Source organism: Bos indicus x Bos taurus, chromosome 3 (assembly GCF_003369695.1).
Source record: "Bos indicus x Bos taurus breed Angus x Brahman F1 hybrid chromosome 3, Bos_hybrid_MaternalHap_v2.0, whole genome shotgun sequence".
Classification (NCBI taxonomy): domain Eukaryota; kingdom Metazoa; phylum Chordata; class Mammalia; order Artiodactyla; family Bovidae; genus Bos; species Bos indicus x Bos taurus.
In genome coordinates, this window is record NC_040078.1 from 95,675,310 (window position 1) to 95,687,554 (window position 12,245).

General features: G+C 36.6%; 1 protein-coding gene across 2 annotated transcripts in view; it reads left to right on the forward strand.

Annotated features, from left to right (window-relative positions):
- The window catches only part of FAF1 (Fas associated factor 1), a 499,974-nt gene that overhangs the window by 191,757 nt on the left and 295,972 nt on the right, over nucleotides 1-12,245 (forward strand). For both annotated transcript variants that reach the window (XM_027537300.1, XM_027537301.1), the window contains exon 6: nucleotides 6,096-6,187. In XM_027537300.1, coding sequence (XP_027393101.1) covers nucleotides 6,096-6,187 — 92 coding nt within the window. The remainder of the gene's footprint in view (nucleotides 1-6,095; nucleotides 6,188-12,245) is intronic.

The following is a 12,245-nucleotide window of genomic DNA, read 5'->3' on the forward strand; positions in this document are numbered from 1 at the left end:
TCAGTATTCATTGGAAGGACTGATGCTGAAGCTGAAACTCCAGTACTTTGGCCACCTAGCGTGAAGAGCCAACTAATTGGAAAAGACCCTGATGCTGGGAATGATTGAAGGCAGGCGGAAAGGGGGGCAACAGAGGATGACATGATTGGATGGCATCATCGACTCAGTGGACATGAGTTTGAGCAAACTCCGGAGATGATGAAGGACAGCGAAGCCTGGTATGCTGCACTCCACGGGGTCCCAAAGAGTTGGACACGACTGAGCGACTAAACAACAACAACATCAGGAGTTACCTTACTTTTTCTGTACTGAGCCAGGTAGTTAATATTTTAGGCTTTGTGGACCATGGAATCTCTGTTGCAACCACTCAGTTCTGCTATCATAGATGAAAATAACTTTAGACCATATATGAACCAGTGAGCATGACTGTTGGGTTAAATCAGTATTTGTGGACATAGAAATTTTCATTTTATATAATTTCATATATCAGACACTACTCTTCATTTGAATTTTTTTCAAACATTTAAAAATGCAAAAATCATGCTTAACTGACAGAACATACAAAAGTTAAGTAGTAGGCTGAATTTTTGCACAGGCTATAGTTGACTGACACCTGGTCCTTTTTGGCTGTTCTAATTGAAATGTAGATTTAATAATAAAAAGAAGTATTGACTAAGTAAATCAACAACCTTGGTAGAAATAAAACAGCAAAATGCATTAGTTTACATAGCTATATCATTTATCCATTCATTTATTGGGAAACCCATGGATATGAATTACCTACCCGGCATTTTGTAAAAAGAAAGGCAAACATTTTCAAAATGTTCTTAAACCCCAATGTGTTCTGGTAAGTTGTTTCTCAGTAGCCATAAGAGATTGGTTCCAGCATCTCCCCCCTCATACCAAAATCTATGGATGCTCAAGTTCAGTTCATTTCAGTTCAGTCACTCAGTTGTGTCTGACTCTTTGTGACCCAATGAACCGCAACATGCCAGGCCTCCCTCTCCATCACCAACTCCCAGAGTCCACCCAAACCCACATCCATGAATTGGTGATGCCATCCAACCATCTCATCCTCTGTCGTCCCCTTCTCCTCCTGCCATCAGTCTTTCCCAGCATCAGGGTCTTCTCAAATGAGTTAGCTCTTTGCATCAGGTGGCCAAAGTACTGGAGTTTCAGCTTCAACATCAGTCCTTCCAATGAACACCCAGGACTGATCTCCTTTAGGATGGACTGGTTGGATCTCCTTGTAGTCCAAGGGACTCTCAAGAGTCTTCTCCAGCACTACAGTTCAAAAGCATCAATTCTTCAGTGCTCAGCTTTCTTTATAGTCCAACTCTCACATCCATACATGACCACTGGAAAAACCATAGCCTTGACTAGACAGACCTTTGTTGACAAAGTAATGTCTCTGCTTTTCAATATGCTGTCTAGGTTGGTCATAACTTTCCTCCCAAGGAGTAAGCGTCTTTTAATTTCATGGCTGCCGTCACCCTCTGCAGTGATTCTGGAGTCCATAAAAATAAAGTCCGCCCCTTATATAAAATGGCATAGTATTTGCATATAACCTATACATCCTCATTATGCTTTAAATCATCTCTAGATAACTTAAAATACCTAATACAAAGTAAATGCTATGTAAATAGTTGCTGATGTGTGGCAAATTCGAGTTTTGCTTTTTGGAGCTTCTGGAATTTTTATTTTTACGAGTATTTTCCATCCTTGGGTGTGGAACCTATGGATACAGAGGGCTGACAGTTTATGTGCTCTTCTCCCTAAGTGATATTTTCTATTTCTATGCCATTAATTTTCTGATTACTCCCAAATATGTATTGCTAAGTTATACGTCTTTGAATTCGTATAACCAAATTGGTAGTTCACTTTTATTCTTGCATACCTTATTGGCATTTTTAGCTTAACATATTTAAAATGGAACTTTTGATTTTCCTTCCCATGCCATTTCTCTACCAGTCTTCCCCAGTAAATGGCAGAACCATATCACCACTGCTAAATCAAAAAATGTGGGCATTAATCTTTTCCCATTTGAAAAACACCTAATCCTCGGAAACTGACTCAGCACATTGTATATCAACTGTACTTGAGTAAAATAAATTTTAATAGATAAATTAATTGGCCATGCTCTGCAGCTTGCGGGATCTTACTTCTCCAACCAGGGACTGATCCTGGGTCATGGCAGTGAAAGCACTGAGTCCTGGCCACTGGATTGCCAGGGAGTTCCTCAATAAAATAATTTTTAAAAAAATTTCAAAAGTACCTAATCCTTAGTAAGTCCTATAGACTCTGTTTTCAAAATATATCTCAACCATAGCCACTTTACAGTATTGTTATTGCACGGCCTAATCCATGTTGTTAGCATATCTTGCCTGGACCAGTGTAATAGCTTCATTATTATTTTTTCAGCTTTTCTTGGGAGGGGATTCTTCCTATGCATTCTCCATAGAGGAGCCACAATGTTCTTTTAAAAACATAAATCAAATTATATCACTTTCCTGGTAAAATATAACTTTTTATTGCACTTTGAATAAAATTCAAGCTACTCACCATGGTTTAAAAGGTATTGTATTATTTACCCTATATTCACCTCTACAACCTCATCTTCAGCCTTACATACCTTCACTTTCCAAGCTGCGATCATAGAACCTTTTAATTCTTCTAAAATGCTAAAGCTCTTTACATCTTTATCTGACAGATGCTCTTTAGCTGCCTGGAATGCTTTATCCTCAGTTCTTCACATGGGTGACTTTTTCATCCTTCAAGTCTCAGCTTAAACGTTACTTTCTTAATAGTTATTTGTGTTTTGTAAAATGATTCTCATCTCAGCATTTTCTATCACAACACCATACAAAATGGTGTTTCTTTCATCATTATATATCCAGTGCCGGATATAATAAGCATCAAATAAATGTTTGTGGAATGACTGACCTACTTAAAGTATATGTTTAATCATATCATATGTGGTTTGAGAAGGTTTATTGGAAAATCTTTGGATCAGGAATGGTAAAGTGACAATAATGATCAAGTGGTAAGACCAAGCTGTTATCAGTAATCATCAAAGTAAAATAATGAAAGATAAAAAATGGTAAAAGTAACTTTCCTGTGTTTGTAGGCCATATTTTTGTTTGTTTGTTTGCATATTAACTCTTGCAAGATAACAGATTTCAGAGTAACTTGCATATATTTGACAAAAAGATTCAGAACTTCAAGTCTTCCTGGATGATTGTGAAGTTATAATTAATTGCCTATTACAGTGTTTTTTTCAATCCATGGTCACAAATCATTAGTGAGTTGTGAAGTTAATTGAGTGGGTTATACCCAGCATTAAAAGAAAAGGAAATAGGGATAAAGGATGTCAGAATATATTGCAGATAATGAGTAAGTATTAAGGTATGACAAATATAAGTCAAGAATAAGTCCCAAAGCTTGTGAAGGAAGACTCTGCCTTTAGTAAGATGGGTACTCTCACGAAGGGTCAAGAATAAATTCGTTAGGTTATATGCTAGGATAAGATCAACTCTCCCCAGGTGTCCCTACTTTCATATTCAGGGTTAAAAGTGATTCCTAGATATCTACTCCACCTTTCTTTCCAATATTTTCAGCCTTGACATTATTATTTGCTTTGATTCAACCAGAACCAGTTTCATTATGCCTTTTATACTGTTTATGCCAGTCACCACAAGGAGTCTCAGATTCCCAAATTATTCCTCACTTAAATCTCCATAGCCTCTGTACAGCTCATATCTGTCTCTGTTCATTTTGCTCTCCACTGCTTGAAAATTTTTTCCTGAGCCCTATGGAACTAATTTCATCATTAGCAAAATTCCTTCTATTGCCAACCTCTTGTTACACATTCTCTTCACCATCTACTTCTGACTGAAATCTGCCTTCCTGAAGATATTGTTTCTTTGGAGGATTCTCAGTTTTAATTGCTTTTCTCCGAAAAAGATGGGAATACCAGACCACTTGACCTGCCTCTTGAGAAACCTGTATGCACGCCAGGAAGCAACACTTAGAACTGAACATGGAACAACAGACTGGTTGCAAATAAGAAAAGGAGTACGTCAAAGGTGTATATTGTCACCATTATGTGCAGAGTACATCATGCAGAGAAGGCGATGGCACCCCACTCCAGTACTCTTGCCTGCAAAATCCCATGGACAGAGGAGCCTGGTAGGCTGCAGTCCATGGGGTTGCGAAGGGTCAGGCACAACTGAGCGACTTCACTTTCACGTTTTACTTTCATGCATTGGAGAAGGAAATGGCAACCGACTCCAGTGTTCTTGCCTGGAGAATCCCAGGGACGGGGGAGCCTGGTGGGCTGCCATCTATGGGGTCACACAGAGTCGGACACAACTGAAGTGACTTAGCAGAGTACAACATGAGAAATGCTGGGCTGGAGGAGGCACAAGCTGGAATCAAGATTGCCGGGAGAAATATCAATAACCTCAGATATGCAGAAGATACCACCCTTATGGCAGAAAGTGAAGAAGAACTAAAGCTTCTTGATGAAAGTGAAAGAGGAGAGTGAAAAAGTTGGCTTAAAGCTCAACATTGAGAAAACTAAGATCATGGCATCCGGTCCCATCACTTCATGGCAAATAGATGGGGAAACAGTGTCAGACTTTATTTTTCTGGGGTCCAGAATCACTGCAGATGGTGACTGCAGCCATGAAATTAAAAGACGCTTACTCCTTGGGAGGAAAGTTATGACCAAGCTAGACAGCATATTAAAAAGCAGAGACATTACTTTGTCAACAAAGGTCCGTCTAGTCAAGGCTATGGATTTTCAAGTGGTCATGTACAGATGTGAGAGTTGAACTATAAAGAAAGCTGAGCGCCGAAGAATTGATCCTTTTGAACTATGGTGTTGGAAAAGACTCTTTAGAGTCCTTTGGACTACAAGGAGATCCAACCAGTCCATCCTAAAGGAGATCAGTCCTGGGTGTTCATTGAAAGGACTGATGTTCAAGCTGAAACTCCAGTACTTTGGCCACCTGATGCGAAGATTTGACTCATTTGAGAAGACCCTGATGCTGGGAAAGATTGAGGGCAGGAGGAGAAGGGAACGACAGAAGATGAGATGGTTGGATGGCATCACCAACTTGATGGATTGGCTTTGGGTGGACTCCGGGAGTTGGTGATGGAGAAGGAGGCCTGGCATGTTATGGTTTATGGGATCACAAACAGACACGACTGAGCGACTGAACTGAACTTAAGTAGCCATTATACTACTGGACTAACTGTTAAAATATGTGTCCTCATTGTTCCTCATTTCCGTTTCCAGTTCTTCCTCTCTGAAGAACCTTCAGCATTGACTTTCATGTTAAAATTTTTTTTTATCATCCATGTGGTGCAGTGGTGAAAAATCTGCCTGCCAGTGCAGGAGACACAAGAGACATGGGTTGATCATTGGGTTGAGAAGATCTCCTGGAGGAGGAAATGGCAACCCACTCCAGGATTCTTGCCTGGGAAATCTCACGGACCATGGAGCCTGGCAGGCTACTGTCTATGGGGTCCCCAAAAGTTGGACACTACTGAGAACACACACACACACACACACACACACACATGATGATTATCTGGAGGAAGAGTTAAGTAACCTAGGTAACGCTTAGTAGAGACCTCATCCAGGTCTTTTCATTTCTTAGGCTATAGCTCCTCATTTATAAAATCTTTGGTTTAAGATATTCTCTATCATCTTTTCTGGATCTAATGATCTCTGAAAACATAACTTGCTAATTTTTGCTATAATGATCCTGAATAAAGTAGATATTAGTTGCAAGGTTATGCTTCTTCAATGAAGTAATTAATAATCTTCAACTGTATATAACTGTGTATATTTGTATCTCTTTGTGAGCTAAAGAATTTGTATTTTATTTTAATACTCAGATTTATGCTAACTTATGCATGGGAGAAACAAATTTATTTGGATTCAATAGTTCTGTATTATCCTATTTAGGAAATTGTCAAAAGATGAAAAGCCAAGCTGCAGTGGCAATAATTTTCTAAGAATTATAAGAAAAGATTAATAATGCACAATCAATAGTTATTTTTTGTTTTTACTCTTTCTTTTTCAGACCGTCTTAAAATCACTACACTTGCCAAAAAACAACAGTCTTTATGTCCTTACACCAGATTTGCCACCACCTTCATCATCTAGTCATGCTGGGTAAGGTGTTTACTTTTCCTGGAAATAGGAAATGAAAAGTTTGATTGTTAAATTTCTTTAAGCTGTATATAAATATCAAAATTAAATCAAAACTTGTTGAAGTTTTAGCTTACTAACAACTATTAACTATATAACGTTTCAAACTATTTGGTTTGGAGTGTTCATTTGTTTGATTTTATTTTATTTATTTATTTATTTTTTTTCTCCCAAATCTTTTTTTTTTTCCTCCCAAATCTCCCAAATCTCCCAAATCCCAAATCTCCCAAATCTCCCAAATCCCAAATTTGTTTGATTTTAGTGATGGAATCTTTTTACAAAGAAAAGCTAGCAAAACTTTATTTATATAATAGAAGAGTCATAAATGGTACTTCTCTGTTTGAAGGGAAGAACGAGAGTTGGAGGGAAGAGAATGAGCAACTGGAACTCTAGTTTCTCCCATGGCTGAAGCAGTATATCTTTGAGGAAATTTCTTGTGCTCTGGAGAATACAGCTTGAAATACATTGATATAAAATTTTTAAGATTTTCTTTCTTTTTGGAATAGATAGTGTCATTCTTTTTTCAGTATTTACAGTGAAACTCAGTATATTTATAGAATGATCAAATGATTTCAATATTTAATTATATATTGTATTATTATTGCCTAATGAAGCAACTGGATCTAAAGTGAATCATTAAGCTAGTGATAGAGTCATAATTTTCCTGAGCACAGTTTCCTTCTGGAACTGTGTTTACATTCTTAGATTTTCACAATTTTTTGCACATTTTCTTTTTTTTTAATTTAATACAACTTGGTGTCTCTAAACTTCAAATATTGTCAAATTTTTCCCCAGTATCTTTATTATTAGTGTAGTGAAAGGAAAAACATCCTGTTTTCTTTACAGTACTACTCATGGAACAGTTCTGGCCAACAAATGTGTCCACTACCCACCAAGTCTTCAACACCTGCTGGATATTCTTCAATTTAACAAAATTCTGATACTACCTACCTGGAGATAGCAGTAGATCCCACAAGTTCAGGACTCAGCTCCATAACACTGCCCCATATCAGACCCAGTTGCAGGTATAGGTTGTCACCTGTGCTTCTGACCAACTGGCTGTGAATAGGAGGTTCCCACCACTCCCTTCTGTGTTTGATAATTTGCAAGAGAATGGCTCACAGAACTCAGAAATGCTCTATGTACTATTACCAATTTATTGTAAAACATATTTTAAATGAACAGCCACATGAAGAGAATATAGAATGAGATCTGCAAGGGTCTTGAGCAGAGGAGTGCTTGTAATGTTTAAGGTGTGCCCACCTGCCAGCACGTGGATGCTTTCTTTTTTACCAACCTGGAAGCTCTCCAGAGCTCTTCAACTAGGATTTTTATGGAGATTCACCACATAGGCATGATTGATTGAATCACTGGCTATTAGTAATTAGCCTAACTTCCAGCTCCTCTCTTCTTCACAGAGTAGGGTAGGAGGGAGAGGTGGTTAAATGTTCTAACCCTCTAATCATGAGGTTGGTTCCCCTGGCAACCAGTATAGAAGCTTGTTAGTATCACTCTTATTAATTAAAAAATTGCAAAGATTTTAGGAGCTCTGTATGGGGAAGAAAACCAAATGTGTATTTCTAACAGCTTATACCATCACAGGTAGATAGTATCAAAAAGAAAAGTAAATTTCACTTTACCAAAGTAGAAATCACTGAAGAAAGTTAAATCTGATATAATTGTATAATTGTATCTGATAGTTTGTTAATGGTTTGTTTTAGGTTAAGAATTTAAAGATTTCTTGGGTTGCTCTGTATCTTATGTTCAGATCATATATTAATGGGAATTTTCATTTGCATACTATGAGAAACAGTACTTACAGTCCTTGTGCTTATAGTAATGTTGATTTAGATGCCAGATGAGATTATAGATATGGGTTCTGTATCCACTCAGGTACAACATTATTTTTAGGTTAGTTAAGAATGTCATCCAGTATGTAATCCATATAATTAAATGTAGATAAGAGACATCATTGGTTGTAATCTGTTGCTTTCCAGTAGTATGATTAAATGGATTTTTGAAAAATGTCTTCCTGGGCTAATGGAAATGTTCATTGCCATGTGTCTCAGTCCCTAGGCAGGCAGGGGCCTACAGTGTTTCTTGAAATGCAGTGTTTATTGGAGAATGACTACTTTATATAATACTAAACTAGTCTTCCCTGGTAGCTTAGCTGGTAAAGAATCCACCTGCAATGCAGGAGACCCCTGTGCAATTCCTGGGTCAGGAAGATCTGCTGGAGAAGGGATAGGCTACCCACTCCAGTATTCTTGGGCTTCCCTTGTGGCTCAGCTGGTAAAGAATCTGCCTGCAATGAAGGAGACCTGGATCAACCCCTGGGTTTGGAAGATCCTCTGGAGAAGGGAAAAGCAACCCACTCCAGTATTCTGGCCTGGGGAATTCTATGGATTGTATAGTCCATGGAGTCACAAAGAGTCTGACAGGACTGAGTGACTTTCACTTTCACTTTTCAAAGTAGTATTCCTTAGTTGGCTGTATGGATTTGTAGCAAGTTATAATGGTGCTTTTTCCTATGTTGGAATGATAAGAAAGACATAAAAATTCAAAGTCAAATAAAAGATACAAAAAACACAGTGTATCTGGCTAGTGAGAGGAGCATAGAGGCTCCTGCTGATGAAGAAGTTTAATAATGCACATAAAAGTTACAGTGTATTTCTTTTAGATATGTTAATCCCAGATATCTTTCTATAAAGCTAGAGATTATTTTTCTTTTTTCATCTATAAAATATATCTTAAATTCTCATTTCATGAGAGACAATTAAAAACAAAATCCATACAGAATTTTAAAAGCTAATGGTAATAATTATTTTTAACTTATGATTTTCACTTGTGTTTTATCAAACAAAAATAATTTTTATATCATAACTGTATAATGGAACCCAAAAGTATTTTAATATTGAGTTATATAGCATATCATATTATCAAATATGGGAGACAATATTGCTGTGCACTAACCTACATAATAAATCAAGTTGATTTGTTTTTGCAAAATTTTTTTACAATTGGTGGATTCATACAAACCTTATTTATAATTTGTAACTCAGTATATAATCTAAAAAGGAGAAAATATCATTCTGATTGTTATATTTGAGAATTGGTAAATAAATAGAAAAACTTCGAAACTGATAGAGGAAAATAGCAAAGTTTATGTACATACCACCCCATCCTTCTCAGATTTGGAATTTCTTTTAAAAGGTATATTTGATTTAGGTGGTTGGTTTGATATTAAATTGATTTTATTCTTTTATTTCTCTGACACGAGTCAGTGGATGTGGAAAAACTGAGGGAAACTGGGTAATAAACTGCCTGTTAATTGCAGTGCAGAACTATGACGAGGTCCTGCTGCTGGATTCCACCGTTCCAATTTCAGTGCAGTGGCAAACGTTATGTTCTTTCTTTAGAGTATCAGTCTTCTTTCAATGAACTGGACAATACTGATGTTATGGTGTCATTCCTAAACAAAGTTTATTATGATCAAATCAGGAAAGTAATGTGATTATAATCTATCCATGCAAAAAAGGTAAGATCTAGAGAGAAAAGTCCTAGATTATAATCCCTGTTTATCTAGGGTCTTAGATTCTCCTTATATAAAATAGGAAGCATTGATTTTAGTTGTCAGGGTGGTTATAAAAATTCATTAAACAGAAGAGGTACATTCATATGCAAAAACACAAATTGCAAAACATAATTATTAAAACATGTATGCTAGTAAATACCAGTAGTAATCTTTTTCATTCAACTCTCACTTCATTTTTATAGCACCTCTGTAAGAACACAGAGGCTGATATTGATATCTGTATTATAAATTAGGAACTTGAGGTGTTTTAAAGAGAGTTTTGCAGCTGGTTTAAGGTCAACAGTGAATAATAACTTCTGCTACTGATATCTTCATCTGACTCTCCATCTAGCTTCCAGTTTCTTGACAGAAATATATAAAGCTTTATTCCAAAGATGACTTCTTTTTCAGAAGCTGTTTTCTATAATGACATTTTAAAAAAAATCTTGTAGTTTGTCATTATATAGTCCTTGAAGTTCATTTATATGCATTTTAGTTACTGTAGTTTTCAAGAGTATTGATGAAATTTTAGTGTGTGAATGAACTTTTTAGTTACTGTACACTATTCATCATCTAGTAAAATATAGACGTAAAATAACATGCTCTTACATTCTTTACTGACAAATAGTTTTATTCTCAAGGTTTGGTGAGAGCTATATATTAAACCATGCCTTATGAAAAATTTTTTTAACTTGATTTTTCTGCCACTAGGGGGTGCCTGGTAATTGAATCTTATTTTGTATTTACAGTATTTTTTAAAAAGCTAAGAGCAACAGAATTACCATGTAAGTGTCTATAACCTTATATTTAGAATTATTTTAAAGTAAATTATGTTTTTGTTTTTCAGAAAGTAGAATTTCAGGCTTTTTGAGAATTTAAGAGCAACTCTTTAATCATAATCTTTTTAACAATTGAAAAGTGTTTTTTAGCTTCTTAAAATAGATCAGATTTCACTTATTAATTCAAAGGTGATGCAGTTACACCTATGGCACAACTTCAGATTATACTGTCAATCACAATAAAATTAAAAGAGGGGAGCTGTCAATTATACCTGTTTCATATCATAGGAGAGGGTCAATCTATCAAATATTTATTGATTAACTAGTAGATGGAAACATGCTCTGTCCTCTAGGCACTTACAACCTAGTCATTGACATATTGTGACTTTTTAAAAAATTAATCTCTTTAAAGAAAATTTCCAACACTGTTCTGGTGTTCTATCTGCCACTCAGGTTGTTTCATCCTGTAAGTGCCTCTTTTCTTCATCTGCTGTAAAGTTGGTGTCCTCTAGAGTTCTTTCAGCAACCCCTCTTACTGTACATTTTCCCTGACATCTCCTCTCAGTGCTTTGTTTTCCAAATATGTATAAATGACAAATCTCTATAAACACCCGTTTCCTAGTTGCCAGTTGAGCTTTCACTGGCATGTCTTTCCCATTTGTAATCCAGTCATATGTCTCTAGATTGAGACAATCCTGAGAAATCTGTACTACTACCTGTATTTTTTGTCTCAAATATACAGTGGTAATGGTACAAAATACTGCAATGTATTCCAAGTAGGATGATTAAGAATCACTACCAAAGAATCACTGTCATGCTGATCCATTCTTTGGCCATTTTGCAGTAAAATTAAAGGTGAAGTAGTAATAAAAAGGTATCTCTGAGGTCCTCCATACATTTGGATACTACAGATAATTTACAGGTAAAAGTGAAATCATAATAACAACCACTAGTAATTTAGAAGTGAGCACAAATAAGAGTTTGAGCATTCTTTGGCATTGCCTTTCTTTGGGATTGGGATGAAAACTGACCTTTTCCAGTCCTGTGGCCACTGCTGACTTCCAAATTTGCTGACGTTGAGTGTAGCATTTTGATAACATGATCTTTTAGGATTTGAAATAGCTCAACTGGAGTTCCATCATCTCCACTAGCTTTGTTCATAGTGATGCTTCCTTAAGGCCCACTTGACTTCACATTCTAGGATGTCTGGCTCTAGGTGAGTGATCACACCATCGTGATTATCTGGGATGTGAAGATCTTTTTTGTAGAGTTCTTCTGTGTATTCCTGCCACCTCTTCTTAATATCTTCTGCTTCTGTTAGGTGCATACCATTTCTGTCCTTTATCAAGCCCATCTTTGCATGAAATGTTCCCTTGGTATCTCTGATTTTCTTGAAGAAATCTCTAGTGTTTCCCATTCACATCAGTCCTTCCAGTGAACACCCAAGGACTGATCTCCTTTAGGATGGACTGGTTGGATCTCCTTGCAGTCCAAGGGACTCTCAAGAGTCTTCTCCAACACCACAGTTCAAACACATCAATTTTCAGTGCTCAGCTTTCTTTATAGTCCAACTCTCACATGCTGGAAAAGCCATAGCTTTGACTAGATAGGCCTTTGTTGACAAAGTAATGAATGTCTCTGCTTTTTAATATGCTGTCTAGATTGAGCA